Source organism: Ornithorhynchus anatinus, chromosome 18 (genome assembly GCF_004115215.2).
Source record: "Ornithorhynchus anatinus isolate Pmale09 chromosome 18, mOrnAna1.pri.v4, whole genome shotgun sequence".
Lineage (NCBI taxonomy): Eukaryota > Metazoa > Chordata > Mammalia > Monotremata > Ornithorhynchidae > Ornithorhynchus > Ornithorhynchus anatinus.
The window spans coordinates 37,788,386-37,810,130 of NC_041745.1; the positions used below are offsets into that span (position 1 = coordinate 37,788,386).

A 21,745-nucleotide genomic window follows, 5' to 3' on the forward strand; every position below is an offset into this window, starting at 1 on the left:
GCTCTTTAGGTACAGATGTTTTTATAATTGTGATTCATTGAGAAAACTTAGTATTCAATAAACTTCAACAGCATAATCGTCCCTCCAGTAAAATTAAAATTAGGATGAGTGATCGTTTCCATTTATTAGAACACGCACTGTGCATGTTTATGCCACTGCATTTGTGTTCATATTCACTCCGAAATGGAATAGCACTCTCGTTTTACTTTGGATTCCAAAGTTTCTGTTTACTTCTCACCCTATACAGGCTTTAACCTGCAAACTGAAACAGATCAGGCAACAAGCTTTTTTTTTTTCCAATGGTCTTTGTTAATCAATAGTATTCATTGAGCACTTACTATGTGCAGAAGACTGTACTAAGTGCTTGGGAGAGTACAATGAAACAATATAACAGATACATTCCATGCCCAAACTGAGTTTATGGTATACAGGGAGAGATAGACATTAATATAAATAAAGAAATGATGGGAAAGAACAAAAGCATTGTACATGATTTTCATGTTATTTCCTGTTTGTTGCTCTTCTGATGTCTCTTCTCATTTTCCTCCGTGGGTCCCTGTTTTCTCCTTTTCCTTTCCCTTGGGTTCTACACCCTCCTTTCCCTTTCATCCATGATTTCCAGTTTCCCACAGCCTTCTTTTCTCCCCCCCCCTTCCCTTCATCCATGTTTTCCAGTTTCCCACAGCCTCCCTTTCTTCCCCCTGCATCCCCTGTTTCCCATCATCTCTTCATGCCTCTCCTGAGTCCTCTTTCTCTGTTCAGCCACGATGCCTTTTGCTCTACTTTTCCTCCCTTTCCCATACTGTTGGCTTTTTACTTTCTTTACCTTTCCCTTCTTAATTGCCCTCCATTTTTACTTGGAGGGGTCCTAGCAAGGAGAGGAGGGGGAAGGAGTTTAAGAAGATCCAGAGGAAGACTAGGTGCAACCAGATTAAGCTTATATTATTTACCCCAGTGCTTGGCTCATAGTAAGCGCTTAACAAATACCATTGAAAAAACTGAAAAAGAAAAGTTGTTCTCTGCAAAGAACAGAGGAACACATGGGAAATGAAAGCCTTGTCCACTGCTTTCCAGGTTTGTAGTGTCCCCTTGTAGGAAATGTCCCATTCCCCTCACCCCATCTGCCCCACCACCCCCAGAAATGGAGGCCAGTCCTGCAATGTCCACCCATCTCCCCGGTCTGAAGGATTAAGGAACAATGTCAGGGCCAGAGGCTTGAATTCTTTTCTTGAAAAGGGTACTTGTTTGCTAAATTCCCTAGTCCCACCCAGGCCTGAGACTGGATGGAGCCATCTCCCTTTGTGGCACCTTCCCTGTTCTTTCTGCAAGACACTCATGGTGATTCTGCGGGCATTCCCCCAATCCCTGGCTATATAGTGGGCGATTCTGCGGGTGTGCCTGCTAACAGCTTCCCACCTAAGTGCTCAGGGGATTCGATTTGGGTGTGGATTCTCAGGGCTGTGAAGTCTACCCTAAGGTCCAGGACTGCTTCAGGAGGCCTGAAGACTAAGCTCGTTGTGGGCAGGGAATGTGTCTATTTATTATTAAATTTTACTCCCCAAGCACTTATTATGGTGCTCTACCCAGAGTAAATGCTTAGTAAACATGATTGAATGAATAAATGAAGCCATTTAAAGCCTCTGTGCAGGGGTACCAGCCACTATGGGGATGGGGGTAATGGTCAGCCTTCCATTTTGGAGCTCTTGCCATCTTCCGGCCTGCCCAGGTTGATCTGACTTCCCAAGGGCCCTCACCCCAGCAAACGTCATAAATGAATATGAAGAATAGACACATTCGTGCCCAAAGACTTCTGTTTCCATGAATCTGTCAGTCAATCAGCGTTATCTAATTGAGTGCTTACTAAGTACAGAGCCCTGAACTAAGCACTTGCGAGAGTACAATACAACAGAAGTAGCAGAAATGTTCCCTGCCCATAAGGAGCTAAGATTGAGAGCAAACATCAAATTAGTCATGAGCTAATACCCAAAGCTCAACAGAAACAAAGTGATCGGGGGCCTGGAAAGAAAAATGGAGTCTGACTCAGAAGGTATTAGCATTTGAGCAGTAAATGAAGCATAACATTCTTGCACTCCGGTGCAGTGAGCTAACTGTTTTATCTGTAGTTTCTCTCCCAAAACCAAGCCGTAGATCAGTTCACAAAGTGCTCAATGGAACAAAATGAAATCAAGATTAAAATCACCACTGCAGGACTTCTAAGATGAAAATAAAATGATACTTGGGAATTCAGTCCCCAAAGCCATCAAATCCATGGTGTTCAACTAATCAATTCTAGAAGCCAGAAAAAAGCCAAACGAAAAAAATTGGAAGATGGGAATCAAACACTGATAGGGGGTACTTGAAAGGTACCCGATAGGTTTGAAACCATTTTTTTACTGTCTCACGGCCTGGGGAAAGGGTAGGAAAGATTCCTCAAGGAAAAAGTCATCAAGTTCCTCCACATCATTCTTATTATCTATAACAATAATAATAATGTTTTGTAAGCATTTACCATGTGTCAAAAACTGTGCTAAGCATTGAAGAAGATACAGGAAAATCAGGTCACACATGGGGCTCACAGTCTTAGTAGGAGAGAGAACAAGTTTTGAATCCCCATTTTACAGATGAGGGAATTGGGACACAGAGATGGATAATAATAATAATTACAGAATTTGTTAAATGCTTACTATGTGTTCTTACTTATACTGACTGTACGTGGGTGTGTCTCTTACTAAACTGAACATTTTTGAGAGTGGCCTGGGGTGTCATCCTTTGATTTCCCTAGGATCCATGGAGGTTTCTAGCGCTTACTACATGTCACCGGTTGCAGAATTTAAGAACATATAAATCTGTAATCCTGAGGAATTATCAGTGCCCATTATATGTGAGAGTAAAGCTACCCACAGAATTGCCATCCACTTTTGCAAATGTGCTGGTCTGTGGCCTGTCTTCTTTATTTCTGCATCCTCATGATGAATGTAGCCTTTTTCTTTTCTGTGTTCTTCTCACCTTAAATTCCTCATCATTTTAACCTCTTTGGCCTTTCTGGAGTGATATGCATCCTTGGGGTCATTCATTCATTCATTCAAATGTATTCATTGAGCACTTATTGTGTGCAAAGCACTTTTACTAAGTGCTTGGGAGAGTACAATATAACAAAAGACAGGCATATTCCTGCCCACAACCGAGTTCACAGTCTAGAGGGGGAGACAGACAATATAAATAAATAGAGAAATTACATCTATCTACAGATCTATACATATGTGCTGTGGGCGGGGGAGGGAGGATGAATGATCAAGTAAGAGAGGTGCAGAAGGGAGTGGGACAAGAGGAGAAGAGAGCTTAGTCAGAGAAGGCTTCATGGAGGAGGTGTGCCTTCAGTAAGGTTTGGAAGTGGGGGAGAGCAATTGATATGAGGAGGGGTCATATTCTATATTAATTGAGACTCATCATGGAAAAGCTAGGCTTTTTTGGGGGGTATGTGTGTTCTGGGCAAACTCTGAAAAGATGTATAGACAGAGCTTTCTAGAAACCATGGATTTGTTGGCGCTCCCATTGCTTCCTTCCTCCGACCTCTGAGGAATTGATCTGGTTTCTGTCTTTGCCACTTTGCCTTAATCCTAGGTCCCTTTACTTTAGCTGATTGAGGGGAAAATATCCCAGAAAGCATCAAAACTAAACCGAGTATTTAGACTTCTATTTTGTGATCTCTCCTTTCACTATATTCTCTTTTGGATAGAGTCTTAGAGGGATTCTGTGGAAGACAACTGAACTCAGACAATTTTGCTATGGGTTCGGTTCAGTAGCAGTTTTTTTTTTCTTTTTGTTTTATGCGATATGCTAAGTGCTTACCATGTGCCAGGAACTATTCTAAATACAAGATAGATGAAAGGTAATTCAGTTGGACACAGTCTATGTCCCACATGGGGCTCAGAGTGTTAATCCCTACTTTACAGATGAGATAACTGAGGCACAGAGAAATTGTGACTTGCCTAAGGTCACACAGCAAACTGGGATTGGAACCCAGGTCATTTTGACTCCCAGGATCATGCTCTATCCACTAGGCCACATGACTTCTCAATCTTTATTTCCATCAGTTGTAGTAAGAAGAAAAATACTGTTATCAGAACAGAGTTGCTGAGAGTCTTCTAGGCGGGAAAACCTGAATTTTTTCCATTCCTGTCTGGCTTTCTTCTTTGAAGAGCACAGCTCTTAAGTGGAGTGCAACAACTCCAGGGAGATATCAGATTATGGGGATTCTGCCCAAGCCGTTGGGTTGTATGAGAAACAATAACTCTACTGTGAGATGATAACCATGAGGTAGAAGGAAGGGCTCAAGGGGGAGATCCCTCCACACCCCAATTAGAAAAATTCTGGTAGGGCACGGGCCGGGAAAGGAGAGGCAGATATTTTCCTACTGATGGGCTCTTCCCTCTGACCATATCCCATAAGGATTTCTTTGCAGTATTGGGAATAAATGTAAGGTATGTTAACTCCTTCCAGGCACTAGAGTGCTATTTAACACATTACTCTGCAAGAGTTCATGAGGAAAAAAGTAACCAGAGAATAGAGTGGTGACAGACTGGTCAAGCAAAAATTCAGTAGAAGAAAGATTCAGGGCTCACTGGTGAGCAGCTGCTGAACATGAGCTGGTAATAGAGTGCCATTATTTAGTGTCGCATTAGGATTATTTAACCTGGAGAAGGGAAGTTCAAGAGAGTCAATAGAAATCTTCAGGTGCACGAAGGAAGAATACTGATCAATAAATCAATGGTATTTATTGAGAGCTTATTGTGTGCACAGCTCAGTGTTAAGAGCTTGGAAAAGTACAACACAGTGGAGTTGGTGGAGAAGATTCCTGCCCACAAGGAGTTTACAATCTCCAGGGTGATAGACATTAAAATATAATACAAATAGGTGTTAAGTCTGGGTATATAAGTGCTCCGGAGATGGGGGTAAGTTCTTAAGTGTTACAAAATTGCTTGCAAAGGTGATGCAAGGGAGGACAGGAAGTGGAAATGAGGGCTTAGACAAACCCTTTTAGAAGAGATGGGATTTTTAGGAGGGTTTTGAAGTGAGGGACTGTCAGATGTAATAATAATAACTGTGGTATTTGTTAAGTGTTTACTTTGTGCCAGGCACTGTGCAAATCACTGGGATGGAGACAAGCAAATCGAGTTAGACACAGTCCCTGTCCCACGAGGGGCTCCCAGTCTCAATCCCAATTTTACAGATGAGGTAGCCGAGGCCCAGAGAAGTTAAGTGACTTACCCAAGGTCATGCTGCAGACGAGTGACAGAGCCGGGATATGAAGTGAGAGAGGCTAGAGGGAGAAAATGGACTGGAATTAGACGTGGAGATATTTGGGTAGTATTTAAAGAATATCTTGACTCCAAAGGTCATGAAACTCGAAAAAGGCACTAAAGGATGTAATGGTGGACTTTCATCCGGTAGATCTAGAAAAATAAAAAAAGCAAAATCTTCCATAGATGGTGTATTCATTTCCCTTCCTGAATTCAGGGGGTTGCACCAGCTGCCTGCATGATGTTACTAAGCTCCTTGTGGGCAGAGAATGGGTCTACTTACTGTTATATTTTACTCCCCAAAGCACTTAGTACAGTGCTTTGCAAACGGTAAGTGCTCAATAAATAAACTTGAAAGAATAAACTTCCATTTCCGGGATCTTATGAGTAGCACTGAACTAGAGGTGTCTTCAGTGAGCCACCAAATTTATTCTAAAAAGTGACTAGGGCACTGGGAACTAACTTTAGGAGAGATTTATGAGGATCTCTATAAAAAAAAAGGAAAATCTTTCCAAGACACTGTAGCTATTACTGATAAAACCATTCAGAAAGAATGAAAACTAGAACCGTAAAATCAGTCATGGAGAGCATTGCTGCCCTCTTGTGTCTCAACACTAAAACGAAACCCTAAATTCATGAGTAAAATCCACATTCAACACCAGAATTCCTTGGAATTTTGGATCCTAAAATACTGCAGAAAGACTCTCGATTTTTAAGGACTGTATAATGGCAACCCAGTATATCTCAGGAAGTTTAAGGCAGTTTCAAATCGGGTATGTACAGCTGATAGGTGAACATTTCCATTATAGAGCTTGCACCTGGAGTACAATTTCAGAAATGTCACTTTGTAAAATTCATTAAATAATGGACACGATTGGTTTCAAAAGATTATCCTTCTTCCATAGTTAAAACTGATGCAAAATTGGAATGGTGGTGGGATGGAGGCATCTCGGCACCAGTACCTGGAAGTTATTTTGTAGTCAAGATTGGTCCGAAAACAATCCGTTTCAATAGAATGGCAGGGAATGCCGAGCAACCATCTTACATGGGGTCTAGTCTTTCTTAACTCAGACACGATTTCATTGATTGGTTTAAAAGACTTGTCATGGCCTCAGTATTGGCCTTCCAAACAATTGCAGTAGTTGGCATTAACCAGTGTTTCTTTCCTTTCTTTTATCCCTTCCAATACCAAGGGCAGGAACAGAGATAGCCTGAACTGGGGAGGCAGGGAGAGTCTGGAAGCAAATAGATTACTAGTAAGGAGTCTGTTTCAGCAGTATGGCCAAGAAGTAATGGTAATGGAGAGGGAAAGGACAGATCAGAGAGATACTGTAGAAGCACTGGTAGGAATTTAGATACAAATTGAATACAGGAAGTAAAGGACAGAGAAGTCACAAGTGACATGCCGTAAGCTTGAGGGATGGGGTGACAGAGATGAGAAAATTAGGAAGAGATGATTTAGAAGATTACTTAGAAGAGAGGATTAGGAGTTCCTTTTGGACACATTGACTCTTTAAAGTCCCAGCAGGTCATTCAGATGGAGATCCTGGATGATAGAAAGTGAAACAAGATTGTAAAACCCATGAGAGGACACAGATGGAGATGTCGATTTGAGAGGTGTCAGCAGAGAGGTGGCAGTTAAAACAGTTCCTACTGGATAAGCTCCCAGAGATAATTAGCATAAAGGCAGAAGAAAACAGTTGTCAGAGAGATTAGATGAGATCTGGGAGGAACTGGATTGATAAAACCAAGGCTGGAGTGATACAGGAGGGGAGGGATGGTCAACATTGTAAAGGCAGCTGAGAGGTCAAGGAAATTAGAAGAGGAAAAGCACCATGAGATTATGCAAGGAGGTCATTAGAGACCTTAATAGTGTGGCCTCAGGTGCATGAAGAAGATGAAGTCCAGAATGTTACATGATTATCACAGAAAGAGTGTGTAGACAGGTGTGGACAGTCTCAGACATAATTGGCCTGTGGAAAATAGGACAATTGACACAAGGGTTTGCGAGATAACTTTTTGGTATGGGTGAAATGGGGGCCCAAGGGAAGGAGCCAGGGGAATGATAGAAGAATGTAAATAAGAGAGGAGAGACAGTGTTTCTAAGATGTGTGGAAGGGGATGGGGCCCAAGGCATGGATAAACAGATTGAAACTTCAGAGTAGGTGAAAATGTTCCTGAGATGAAGAAAGTGGGTTTAGTAAGGAGGATGGTTTGTAGGCTAGGCTGTTAACTCATGTGGAAATAGAGTGCCAACTCTGTTTTATTGTACTCTCCCAAGCTCTGAGTACAGTCTTCTGCACATAATAAGTGCTCAATAAATACAACTGATTGATTGAAGGGCCCTTGGGGAATTTATGTTCATGTATCTCTCTTACTGAATGGTTTGCAAAGCTATTTTGAGTTTGGAGTGACCTTGAGTTTATCATTCTGGAAGTCCTCCCTCCACCCTAGCGGTTTCAACAGAGATAGTCTTTCTGGAGTCTTTTCCTGGGCCTTTACCTTAGATGGACTTGTCTTTTCCCTTTTCGATTCTGACAAATCAGGACTTAGAGTTAGCAGCGAATGTTGGATAAAAATATAATACAGTAATGATTGCATGCATTTATGAAGCGCTTCTGTTTTCCAATGTGCTTGAGCAAAGCTAATTCCTGACAATTATTTGAATATATTAACTTAAAATATCATTGAGCTGATGAGAGACAGGTATATGTTCGAGCCCTAAATGATCTCCCCTATCAAGCATTTAGCATCTATGAAGCTGTAGATTTAGTGCCGTGAATAGGTGGCTATTGATCATCCCGCTGAGAACTCTCCAGCTCCCTTCCAAACATTCCACGTGTAGGGGAGAATGTCTCTAGGAGGTCGGGCGAGGAAGACAAGGTGGGCATTATGGGCTGCATTTTGGAGTTTATCACATGAGAAACCACCTTCTGCTTACCTCTGCTGGAACGTTGACTCCTGTTTGACAGGGAGGGAGGGTATCCCATGATGGGTCTATTTTTCACTCAGATGCTGGGAGGATTCCCAGTGGACTTAAATGAAATGGCATGTACCGATCACCTCTCTGGCCTTAGGAAAATAGTGTGGAGGTAGAGTTTGGCTCGCTGAAGAATGAGGCAGTCAGAAACTGTAAGGTCTTCGGCCCCAGGGTGAACCTACTGGGATTCAAGTCCCAGAGGCCCACAAATTGATCCATACTTGTATGAGTCCCAGACCTGCCTCTGCCCCCCGACCCCAGCCAGATAAAAGAAGTCGGGTTGGGCCAGGCATGTGCCTGATCCCATTGAGCTTAAATCAGGCTATGATTTACTGTCTTCCTCATGGTGGGCAGGGAAGATTTATTTGGTTACAATCTAAATTTTCTCTAAAAATGAATAAATACTGAGGTGTATGACATTTCTAACTTATGACTCTTGGTGGCTAGAAGATAACCCTGACAAGAAATAAGATTGCTAGTTAGATTTGTAAAATAAGGATGGGGCTCTCAATTCATAAGGCTGAAATTTAAAATGTGGAAAATATATTTTCTGGTATAAATATTACAGTCACCAAAATTATTATATCCAGCAGTGAGGATCTGACTCACCTGGGGGCCCTAGAGATTTTTTTTAATTTCTTTTTTTTTAATGGCATCTGTTAAGTGCTTTTACTATGTGCCAGGCACTGTACTAATCGCTGGGGCAGACACAAGGTAATCAGGTTTAACACGGTCCCTGTCCCTCAAAGGGCACACATTCCTAATCCCCATTTTACAGAGAAGGTAACCGAGTCACAGAGAAGTTAAGTGACTTCCCTAAGGTCACACAGCAGAGAAGTGGAGAAGCTAGAAATAGAAACCAAGTTCTCTATTCAAGAGCCCCTTGCTCTTCCCCTAAGCCACATTGCTTCTCAGATTGTTGATGCTCCTTTGAGTTATGGAAACATCGCCTTAGAATAGAAGAGGTAGGGGAGCCCTACTATAAAGAATCCAGCATGCACAGCTACAATACTAAGGCACGCTGAGCTCAGGAGGAATCCTCCTTCAGTCTGTAAGTTTGTTGTGGGCAGGGAATGTGTCTATTCATTGTTATATTGTACTTTTCCAAGTGCTTAGTACAGTGCAAAGTGCTCTGATTCACTATTGAATGAATGAATGAACCTCCGCCACACACACACTGTCTCTGTCTCTCTTTTTCTTGCACAAACTGTGTCTCTGTCTCTCTTTTTCTTGCTCATCCCCACACTTAGGAAGTCCGAGGAGAGAGGTCCAAGAGGAGGAGGATGGAAAGTCTCCTTGTGATAGACGGCTCGTGAGAGCTGAAATTCAGGATGGCAGCATTTAGAGTAACCTGTTTTATCCTGGACAATTTGGTCTCTTCCTCTTCCAGTATTTTCACTGGTCTGTGGCCAAACAGGTTTATGATATGCTCTCCTAACACTTTTCAGAGGCTCCCATAATTCTAACCCACTCATCCTAATGCTGCAAAGAAATGATTTCATTTTATGACTAAAATTTTCTTTGCTTATTGTTCACATAGACTTTCTCCTACTCTCCAAAAGACATTTGTGATTGCAATATTTTGATCAAGGGTGTGGAGGAGGATATTGTTTTTCCTTTAGAGGTGAGAAAAATGCAACCAAACACTTACATCCAATCAGATCAGTTTCCATGTGTTCCTAGGGTTGGTATTGAACCCAGAGGCACACTGGCTAGTACTCAGTACTGGTAAGGGAAAGGATGGAACATCTGCTCTTTAAATCCCACCTCTGATCTCCCTATTGGATTTGCTTTATACAAGGCCACAAAAAAAAAAATATACATATATTTTTCTTCTCTCCGATCTTACTTGGTTTTTTTGAAAGGACTACAGAGGCATCAAGACTAGCCTGGGAGCTCGTTATGGCAGGGAACGTTTTTGCTAAATCTATTTCTCCAAGCGCTTAGCATAATGAGTAAGCATTCAATACCATTGATTGATTAATTGATCGACACCGTATTATTTTCTTTTAAATTGCAGTTAAGGCTTTACCATGGCATTGTGATTCATTCATTTAGTAGTATTTAATGAGCGCTTACTATGTTCAGAGCACTGTACTAAGCACTTGGAATGTACAATTCGGCAACAGATAGAGACAATCCCTGCCCATTGACGGGCTTACAGTCTACACATACGGCTCTGAAAAAAAAAGCTATGAAAATTCAGGTGGGGAAACTATTCGCTCATATTGCCTCTCTGCAACTTTCTTTAGGAATGTCCCAGTGGAATTGTTAACGAGGAAACCTTCAAAGAGATTTACTCCCAGTTCTTTCCCCAGGGAGGTAAGTACCAACTTGGAATCGTTAAGAAGCTGTGAATTACGGTTGCTATTTGGAAGTTGGTTAAATCTTTAGGGCTATGGTTTATTGAAAGGGATGCACTGGATGCTGAAGAGAATTTGCCATGAAAATCCATAAAGCATTTGGTCATGTTCTGCCAGATTGGCAGATATCCAGTTGTTAAACTCTAAATATGAATGATGTGAAGCTTTGAACTGTGCTTTCTTTGTTTTGCATATACTGCCATTTTTCTATTCTTTTTTTATGACCTACTCTACAAGAATTCCCAAAATAAAGCTAATCCATTCTTGGCTTGGAGGCTTAGAGAAAGGATGAAGGCAGTGGAATTTGGAAAAAAATATCCTGATATTTGGAAAAGACCTTTCTGTTGGCCTAACTTAGGCTCTTCCACTTCTAATTCTAACAGGGGCCGTGTCTGAACCAGGAGAGTGAAAGAATTCTAGGAAATTACTCAGATAGTTCAGTTCAAGAAACAAACAGGAGGCAGAGTAATTTTGCTCAAGTTACAAATAATTACAGTTAAAAGTTTTTTTTACCCAGCATTTTGTCAACCAGAAAGCTCTAAAAACCAGCCTTTCTTATATCCCCCAATACAATAGCAATCTTGTCTAAGAGGGTAAGAAAGGAGTCAGGGACAAAGCTTACCTGTCCTGGTCGGTCAGTCCATCATATTTATTGAGCACTTACTATGTGCAGAGCACTGTACTAAGCGCTTGGGAAAGTACATATACAATAAACAGACACATTCCCTGCCCACGGCTAATTGACAGTCTAGAGGAGGAGGCAGACATTAATATCAATAAATTACAGCTCTGTACAGAAGTGCTGTGGGGCTGGGGGGCGGTGAATAAAGGGCGCAAGTCAGGATGATGCAGAAGGCAGTGGGAGAAGAGGAACGGTGAACCCAGAAGGGAACAGCAGTGAGGCAGCCAATCTAGAGCAAGCTAGTTTACCTGGGCCCATTGTCTCCAGAACAACACTTTTTGGAGGAATTTTGGGGGAGTTTCTGGTGAAATCTCCTACTTCTGGCTGTAGCAGAAACATTTACTTATTCCAGCCCATCCCCAGCAAGGAGCATTACAGCATAAAGCTCCCCCAGGCACAGGTTTGTGCAGACCAGGCCAGCAATCACTAATCTTATTAACAAACAGTCTCTCCCCGGACCCTACATAGCCCACCCAGCCCCCACATTTCGCTCCTGTAACATCAAATTTTCACTGTACCCCGATCTTGTCTATCTGGGCATCAACCTCGCGCCCACGTCCTGCCTCTAACCTGAGACTCCCTCTCTCTTCATGTCCGACGATTACTCTCCTCCTCCTTCAAAGCCTTATTGAAGGTACATCTCCTCTAAGAGGCCATCCCTGACTAAGCCCTTATTTCTTCTTCTCCCATTCCCTTCCGTGTCACCCTGATTTGCTCCCTTTATTCACCCATCCCTCAGCCCCACAGCACTTATGTCCATTCCCGTAATTTATTTTGTGCCCCCACCTCCAGACCGTAAGCTCGTTATGGACAGGGAATGTGTCTACCACTTTGTTATACTGTACTCTCCAAAGCGCTTAGTACAATGCTCTGCACACAGTAAGTGCTCAATAAATTCGATTGAGCCGACTGAGGCCAAGCCATCTCTTGGCATCAGTTACCCAGAGCCACCTAGATCTTGGTTAATTGTAATTTTTGACAAATGGGTACTCTGGGTTCCCCTAGCATGCCAAGAAGCGCTGGATGGCTTCATTCCTCCACTTCCCTACAGGGGGAAAACATTTTCAGAGTACACAACCTTATGCTCTGAGCTGCTAATTTGAGTTGATAGGCATTTGAATGCAAATTTGCAAAATTTTTAGTGGGACAAGCCAAGTCTTACCTATCAAGCTACTAGACCACCTCCTAAATGTAGTAATCTAATATCCTCTTATATATATTTTATGGCAGAAATTGTATTTTCAATTGTTTCAGCGACATGTTTGTAATACTAAAGACCATTTTGAAGTGGTCTTCAAAATTAACAGTAAAATTATTTAGACTCAGCAACAAATCTATCCATCCTACTCTCCCTTTCGGGGATCAACCACTATGATTCATGAGAGTATGTGGAACTAGAATTCCAGTTCAGAGAGAGGAAAAAAAAAAACAGTTCTCCATGTCTGTAACTCACTTCAAGAGAATTGAGACAGATAAATACCCAAGGACCAGATTAACCAGAGTACAAAGCATTTGCAAGAATCATAGTTTGTACTTTGTTATAAAATAAGATTGCAGGTTCAATTCATACTTTAGTAAGTGTGATTAAATGATGAAAAAATGTTTTCGAGAACGGCAATGCCTCTGCTAGGGTAGGTGGGCAAATGTTACGACAACCTGTTATTTGTGTAGGCGGCTGAGCTGTGAGCATCAGGCTTGCGCTGTGGGAACGGTAGGCAAAAATAGGACCTTTCTAACTCTCCTGCATTGCAGGTAGGCTAAAATCCGCAGGCAACAGAATGGTACGTCCCTAGCTAAAGCTAGGAAAGATTTAGAGTCATCGGGCGTTCGCCATCTGCAAACCAGTTTAGGGCCCCTACCCTCTGCTCTTTGAGACCACTAGGACTGTTCCTGCCTTCTCTCACCCTCTTTCTCTGAACTTTCCCTTTATGATCATTTAGTAGATAGCTACAAGGCAGAGGATTGGGCTTACCAGATGGTCTACTGGTGATGGGGAAAAGATTAGGCAAGGCACCTGTGATTCTGCCACTGATTCCAATCAATCCCATTTATTGAGCACAATGGGCAGAGCACTATACTAAGCGCTTGGGAGAGCATGATACAACGGAATTAGCAGATACATTCCCTGGCCACAGAGAGTTTACATATCATGTAGGACTGAGTTTCTTGGTGAGTTTTCTGGCAGAATTAACCTAGCACTGGTGTCTGTCTGCAAGGTCAGTGAACCGATGTCTGATGAGTTACAATCCAGTGACTGGGGTAGCACACTACTGAATGGTCCCAGTTAAAATGTGGTCTGCAGTGGAAAGCAGGGAGAATCCCTGGCCAATTCTCTCCCTTTCCTTCTTGAAAATGATGACCAGGATGACATTTTTGAAGCCTCTGTGGCAGCTCCTCATCGTTAGATATGTTGAAGAAAACCTCTGGCTGAGGATTCGGCCTCCTCCACTTGTTGATTTCTGCAGGGACGTTTGGGGCTTTTCACAGTTTTGACTAGAGAGACTACTCACTTCCTTAAGACTAGGGTCATGTTTTGCACATTTTGGCTTGTTCTATATCTACAAAGGACTCCTATTGGTGGAAAGTACGTTCAGGACTTCATTATAGTGATTTAACCTTCTGTGATTGAGTCCCTCTTTTTCTGTGATGGATAGACCATTATGATTTATGTTCTTAAAAATGTTTTTCCACATGCTTATGTCAGAAGGTACCCATCTCTAGGTTAGGTTCGACACAATGTGACATCCTCTTGTCTCATGAAAACTACTCTGAAAATATAAATCCTGGAAAAACACTGACAAACTGGGAAAGCTGCTCACTAAACCAGGTCATTACCTTGGGGTATGTACAGTTCAGGGTAATAGACTGCATAACAAAGCTTGTTTCATAGTGGCAAAGTCACCTTTTAAAAGAAAACGGCTGATCTAACCAGCTAATCAACTCAGATCTCTCTTGGGGCATTGAACTTTTTTAAAGGAAAAAAAAAAAGCTTGAAACAAGTTCTGTTTCAAGCTGGACAACCTGCATTTCAACAAGCAGATACACACACCAATTACTAATTGTTGATTCAATGGTATTTACTGAAAGCTAACTATATGCAGAGGGCTGTACTAAGGACTTGTGAGAGTATAATGCAAAAGTTGCTAGACATGTTCTCTGCCCACAACTAGCCAATTTGATTTTTTTTAAGTGAATATCACAACTAATTCATGTGAAAACTATGCTAGTAGATTATTTGATAAGGAGAGGATGCTGTGACAGAGAAACCACCTCAGTATGAATTTTTTTTTTACCCCCCAGATATATCAAATGAAAAGTATGGATATGGTGAAGGGTTATTTAGATTTCCATTGGTCTAAAATGAAGGGAAATTACTTCTGTGACTCCTGAATCCAGATTATCCATATCTGAGAGATAACCTATCTCCCCAACTTCAAAATCCTTCCTCCTAAAAGAAGTCTCTAAATTCTCATTTCCTTATCCCACAGCATTTATATACATAGTCTTATAATCTATTGCTTGCCTATTTCTCAGATTTATTTCAATGACTGTCTCCCCTCCCAGGTTGTAAACTAACTGGAGGGCAGGGGTTGTTTACCAACCCTATTGTATTATACTCTCCCAAGGGCTTTAGTTCAATATGATTGATTGACCTTGTTTTACTTTTCTTTCAGATTCCACAACTTATGCACATTTCCTGTTTAATGCCTTTGATACAGATCACAATGGGTCTGTGAGTTTTGAGGTAAGAATGGAATTAATTAACTTTTATGGACCATAGCTACTGTCATCTGACCCCAATTTAACTTTTTCAGGCCTAGAAAGCTCACCCTTAAGTAGGTCCCGGTTGACACTGACCTTGAAGGCCGGACCATACAGGAAACATGGAGGAAGTTAGGATAATTTCATTATCTGGATATTTTAACAGCAACAACAAAAAATATTCTAGAGTTTTGCTTTCAAACATCCAAATATTTGGGGCAAAATTGCATTTTGGGCTTGTGTTCGCTGGATAATTGTCTCAGCTCTCCACTTCCCTTTGCGAGTGCAGACTGGTATAAATGCTGTCCACACCTTGAAGTTAATACTTTAGAATGCCATTCAAGTGCTTTATAATTGACAAACTAAGCTTTCTTAAAGGCAACCTTCTTAAATCAAAATTAAGTATGTATTCTATTTAGTGCTACAAAAAAAGGTATGCACAAGCAGTTATTAATACTATGGAAAGCTGCCACAGACAGATGAGAAACAGTTAGCACTAACTGCCCCAACTTCCCTGTAACTGCTATAGGGCTATAGCAGAAGCTCCTCAGTCTGGCAATATTTCATTCAGTGAGCGGCGGGAGCAATCCTAGCAGCAAAGCTGGTCTTCTGAACTTCTGGCTAATTTTATTTACTCTATAATCCTGTCCAGGCACCTGGAGACGAGCACTATTAGGTAAAGATCAAAGGTCTCACAGACAGCCTACAGTGACCTTTTTCCCACGAAGCCTAATGGCTCTCAACATTAAATTGCTAATAACTTTCCCCCAGAGGAAAATGTATGTTTCCCCTGTGAAACAAAACCAAACATGCTTGGTTCTTGCATAACAACAACAGCAGATGGACCATTCACCCCTACAATCTGTTTATTACGAGAGCCCCACCCCTCCCTTAGAAATCTAGTAACCCTTAAAACAGAGAAGCAGAAGCCACATCTCTTAAAAGAATTGATTTATTTACTATTTTAATTAGGAATACAGTCTAATTTTTGATACATTGTTAGTGAGGAAATTATAACATTGACTGGTAATGATCAGAGTGAATTCGTAACTGCAGAAATAACCTGTGCCTATTAAATTTTCAATGACACACAATTTCAAACTTAAAAAGCAATTTGATGTAGGCAGTAGTGGAAACTTTCAACTCTTTCCACTAAGACCAGCAATCACAATTGACTGGAAATAAGCCTTAATTGCCCCAGTAAGATGGAAATTTTCCAAAGGTATTTCAAAATGAGTTACTGAGACTGTATTTCAAGGAGCTCGGTGTTTGCGGCGTAAGTGGCCATCTAGCTGAACAGGCGTTATCCAACCCGAACTACTACTGCCAGGGAAACGAAGCAGCAGCCGAGGTGGGAGGGCTGTGTAATACCGCACTTTTCTTCATCGCTCCTGACGCCCATAGAGCTGGGGAAGGTAGGGAGATGTCTTGGGGTTCCTGTGGTGCAGCTAACCTGGAAAAAAAGCAGAGCTCCTTGCGGTCAACTGGTTCCCTCTCCCTTGGGGCTCTGTTTCCCCAGTGCCACTAGTGGGTTTGGTGGGACCGCAGGGAACCTCAAAGAGCTGTGACTACTGAGCCAGCTCCTTACCATTGCAATTGGTTAAACTCTAAACCCAGCTGACACTGCAAATTATCCCGGCAATTCAAGACAAAAAAAGGATTATTTTGCCTTCAAATCCCTGAATTCAAAATTCATAATAATTCATTATTCTTACATTTATTCACCTGGAGCAGACACTTGTGAATATGTGTCTGCTCCAGGTGAATAAATGTGAGAATAATTAGGGCCTTAATTTCTCTAAATTACTTTCTTCTTTGCTATGACTTGCACAGGACCACAATATCTATATTGTGCAAATACTTCTTGCTTTTTCCTTCCTGTATGAACTTCTATTTGGGGCTGAATATTTGCACTGCTACCTCTCAAATACAGGAGAGAAAATGTGTAGGCACTAGCATCAGAGACCTTAAATCATGGAAGCAGAAAATGAGTATTGCTTTTTGCCTTTTTTGAGACTTTTCTGTTAGAACTATTTTCTTTGTAATACGGTGATTATAGGAGAGCAATATTGGCTTATTTTAAAATGGTAGAAGTTAGGTACATGTAGGAGAGCCAACGTTTGCTAATATATCGGGCATTGGAAATTTCAGCAGTTCTAAGTTAGGTAAGAGAAGTTTTAACATCCTGACTACTTCTGCGGGGACTTTGAGCACTTAAAATTTCTACTGAACTCATTGCTGCCTGATTTACTGCACTTTATATTACTGCTTGGAAGGGAACCAGGTATTTCCAACCCAACTCCGTGAACTCTGTTTCTACTCAGCAATATATGCTCGGAATAACAGAATCGAACTGCGAGGCAGTGAAGTTGAGGCAAATCCCCTTCTAGCACTTTCATGCACTGGGGAGCAGATGGACTTCTCTCCCTTTATGGACAAAACTAAAGTGCGGATCCACGTACTCTTGAAAGCAAACTGTCATCTTTGTTTTCTGCGAGTACTTTCAACTTTCCTGCTTGACAGATTTCAATTACAAAACTGATAATGCAGGCTATAATTCAACCCCAAATAAGTCAGAAATGTATTTTTCAGTTACTGCATCTTTCAGGGGCCATTGAGAAACATCACTGCTCATTCACCCGCTAAGAAGTAAATCCGGGAGATTTCAGTCTCCCCCGTTTCATTGTAAGCTTCTAAAAGCCCACACTTGCCATAGGAAAATAAGTGTGGTTCACACAAATGACATCATTGGGTTATGTTGTTTCTTTCATTTTGCTTATTTTTCAGTGCTTTGCGGCTCATTAAGCACCAGCTCCCCTGAAGCAGGGTAAATAGAGGGTCACATACACCCAGGAAAGAATCTCTTAAGAAAATGCAAGTTATCTGCTAGGAAATCCAACCACTGGCTAGCTGAGCATTTATTATACTTTGTGAAATACTTTCTTGAGAACATGACTCATCATTAGAGTGCTTTTTCAATTCCCTTTAGGATTTTGTTATGGGGCTCTCCATTTTGCTTCGGGGGACTGTCCAGGAAAAACTCAACTGGGCCTTTAATTTGTATGACATAAATAAAGATGGCTATATAACTAAAGAGGTAAGGCACTTTTAAACTAAAAATGAAAACTGTGCAGCTTTCAAATCCTTATCTAATTCTTAGGCTGTACAAGGATCAATTAAATGTAACTCTTTTCTTTTCTGAATATTAATAGCACTAAGACCTAACTCCTTGCACATCCACAACCTTTTTCTTACCTGATGTCAATTGAAAAAAAGAAACAGAATAAAACATAACTCATGTCTGACTAGGAATGTGTCAAGTTCAGTCAAGACGTTGTTATGGGCAGATCATTTTGAGTTCCTTGGAGGAAACTGTATCTGGTCATTCTGAAGCCTAAAGAAGTGAATTCGTATAGTATTGGGTTGACCAGTTCCAAAATGATCTGCTGCCTCACCTGAACTCCTTTTTAATTTTCAGGAAATGCTTGATATTATGAAAGCTATATATGATATGATGGGAAAATGTACTTACCCTGTTCTCAAAGAGGACGCACCCCGACAACACGTGGAAACATTTTTCCAGGTAAATGTTCAGTGCGCCTACCCAAAAGAGGACGACAGATATAATGATATTTGCAGTTAGAGTAACTGAATAAGCACAGATCTAACCAAGTGCTAAAGATGAGTGCCGGGAATTAATCAGGTATGTCGGTGAGGAGTCTCGAAGCCGAGTGACTCTTCAAAAATATCAGTTAGGAAAAAGAATGTCAAACAGCCACAGAGAGGGGTACGATACTCCAGAATGACATCCTAAAACAATAGTAAAAAAGTACTGGAACCTCTGGGAATTAAAATGGAGAAGTGCTTTGTGTGAGGGGACTAGTTCTTACCAGTGCAAAGGTGGGGAAGAACTTACACAGAATTTTCTGGTCTCTTTTTTCTAAACAGAAAATGGACAAAAATAAGGATGGAGTAGTCACCATAGATGAATTCATTGAAAGCTGCCAAAAAGTAAGTACAGTGAGAGAAGTCAAATAATATTTCCCCTTTGCTAGCTAACTAGTGCCTTGTGCTGCCAATGAAGCCAGTCCACATGCATGCTTTAAAATATAAAGAGTAAAAGATGGGTTTTTTTTTAACTTTCTTTCAGTGACACAAAGACATTCAGCTTTAATAGACTTGACAAAAGGGATGCTATCATTCAATAGTAATACTGTATAAAATCCCAGCCCTCAGGATTTTAAGTATAATAAGGGAGGAAGTCTATTAATAATAATGTTTGTTAAGCGCTTACTATGTGCAGAGCTCTGTTCTAAGCACTGGGGTAGATACAGGGTGATCAGGTTGTCCCACGTGGGGCTCACAGTTTTAATCTCCATTTTACAGATGAGGTAACTGAAGCACAGAGAAGTCAAGTGAATTGTCCACAGTCACAGAGCTGACAAGTGGCAGAGCAGGGATTCAAACCCATGACTCCCAAGCCCGGGCTCTTTCCACTGAGTCATACTGCTTCTCTATTATTATTATTATTATTATAGTATTTGTTAAGCACTGGGGTACATATACGTTAATCAGGTCAAACACGGGCCAAGTAAGGGGGAGAATAAGCTAAATGAATCCCCATTTTACAGATGAAGAAATTGAGGCACAGAGGTTCAGTGACTTGCCCAAGGTTACACAGCAGGCGACTGACAGAGTGGGATTAGAACCTAGGTCCGTGTTCTTTCCCCTGGGTCACGCTCTTCCTCTACACAGCATAATTTACCAACATGAGAAAAAGGAGATATTTCAAAAGCTCAGTTTGAAGATGACAAGATGACAGAGGTGGTAGCAAGGCAGTCAGAGAAGAGCACTAAATACCTTAGATTTGGCGACCTTGAAGAGTCTTCTGTCTGTTCCTCTTTCTAGCTTGTGAAAAATCTCCATTGTTGTCAAATAAACGTTTCAGGATTCTTAAGTCCTTGTCCTGTTGACCAAAAGAGCAAGAATGCTCTGTCATTTCGAGGATTAAGATCTGTGGGTCTAATCTATCTCCTGCTTTTCTCCTCTTCCAGGATGAAAACATAATGCGCTCCATGCAGCTCTTTGAAAATGTGATTTAACCTGTTTGCCCAATGGACACCCTGGAGTTTGCAAGATGGAGTTACCACTTTTAGCATAGACAGACTGCTCAGCTTTATACTGAGGCACAATATGCAATATAAGCTGTTAATTATAAAGCAGTCCCCAAAAAGATTTGCATTTTCAGCTTAAGATACAATCTGCATCTGTTTTGTAATGCCACTGAGTTAGTGGGATGTCCTAAAAGTCGTTTCATATGTGTGAATATTCAGAGAAATAGTACTAACATCCAGCTTAACTGATACTCCAACCTTAGACAAGTGAGGCTTTTTTTTTTTAATAGCTATGTTTTGGCTACTCATTTGTATTGGACTCAGCCCCGGAATTTGGTTTTCTAAAGTAGCATCCGTGGTTAATTTACAAGAGGTAGAATTCATTTCTATACATTACAATCCACTTTAATATACTTCAAGTAAACAAACATTTGCTACTCAATCCTAGTTTTGGTGAATTTCCCTCCTTTCATTGAAGTCCACTTAATTTATATTATTTTTATTCTAACTGTTAATCATTTGCTTTGTAATCAAAAGTCCAAAAGAGGTTTCAGGCTGCTGTTCTATATAGGGGGAGGAGGAAAATCATAATGGAGCCAAACATTCTGTGGATATTCAATTAAGGGGAAAGTAGGTTGGAAGCGTTTTTAATTTAATTATACACTAGTGCTAATCATCCTCTGGCCTTTTTTTTTCAGATTGTACATTTTGACAAGTTTGTTTTTTTTTACAAACACCACTTTAGGTATACAATACTGAAGCATAATTTCATTTTGAAGGGGAGCTTACCGTAGAGAGAAAACAATATTTACCATTCCCCAGACCCTTGATTGTCACAACGATGCCAACTTAGTTTTGTCTCTCTTCTGCAGAAATGTCACCATGGCTATTGGAGAAGGAATTTTGCAGCTTTGCAAAAACAAATCAGGTATCTATTCTGGTGTAGAGATTTGGTGTTGAGGGCTGCTCTGCTATCACCAGTGTAGGAATAAGAGTAGTACAGTACATGTACACCTGAAATTTGCCGTAGCGTGTCTGTGAAAACTCAACGTGTACATTTTGTATTTTAAAAAAAGAGGAACAAATAAAAGTCAGTAGAATGTTTATAACCCTACGGGTCTATGGTTTAGGTCTTTCTTTCTAAAACATCCCAATGCCCGCAATATCTTTCCTTTGCTTCCGATTTTTGTAGCACTGAGGCTGAGCCTCTCGCTACCTAAAACTACACGAGAGCTTTTCTGTTGACAGTAACTGTCAATACGATCCCACTGCATGATAAAGTTTAACATATTTTGACAGTAGTTTCATCAATTCAAGAGTTTAATCTCCCCAAATTGATTAGACTAGAAATATAAAAGTAACTATGCTAACACACAAATGCACACCCTGCTGGGAGGGGGAAAAAAACATTCTCAACCTTTCTTCACTATAAAAATACATAATGATTTAGTGGTTGAAATAACATATACTTTAAATCACTATTATATTTACTCTGCGATCCCGACTCCGCTACTTGTCAGCTGTGTGACCTTGGGCAAATCACT

At 41.0% G+C, this 21,745-nt stretch overlaps 1 protein-coding gene and 1 long non-coding RNA gene across 7 annotated transcripts in view; one reads left to right on the forward strand and one right to left on the reverse strand.

Annotated features, from left to right (window-relative positions):
- KCNIP4 (potassium voltage-gated channel interacting protein 4) overlaps positions 1–21,310 on the forward strand; it is a 640,168-nt gene extending 618,858 nt beyond the window's left edge. For all 6 annotated transcript variants that reach the window (XM_029046614.2, XM_029046616.2, XM_007673221.3 and 3 more), the window contains 6 exons: positions 10,533–10,602; positions 15,000–15,070; positions 18,077–18,184; positions 18,566–18,670; positions 19,036–19,098; positions 20,142–21,310. In XM_029046614.2, coding sequence (XP_028902447.1) covers positions 10,533–10,602; positions 15,000–15,070; positions 18,077–18,184; positions 18,566–18,670; positions 19,036–19,098; positions 20,142–20,189 — 465 coding nt within the window. In that variant the 3' untranslated portion in view covers positions 20,190–21,310. The remainder of the gene's footprint in view (positions 1–10,532; positions 10,603–14,999; positions 15,071–18,076; positions 18,185–18,565; positions 18,671–19,035; positions 19,099–20,141) is intronic.
- Positions 16,022–21,093, reverse strand: LOC103171476. The gene is made up of 5 exons (XR_486804.3): positions 21,014–21,093; positions 19,948–20,053; positions 18,978–19,027; positions 18,620–18,687; positions 16,022–16,540 (listed from the first exon to the last, which is right to left on the reverse strand). It is a non-coding gene; the product is annotated as an uncharacterized LOC103171476 (long non-coding RNA).
- Positions 21,311–21,745: the final 435 nt, after the last annotated feature.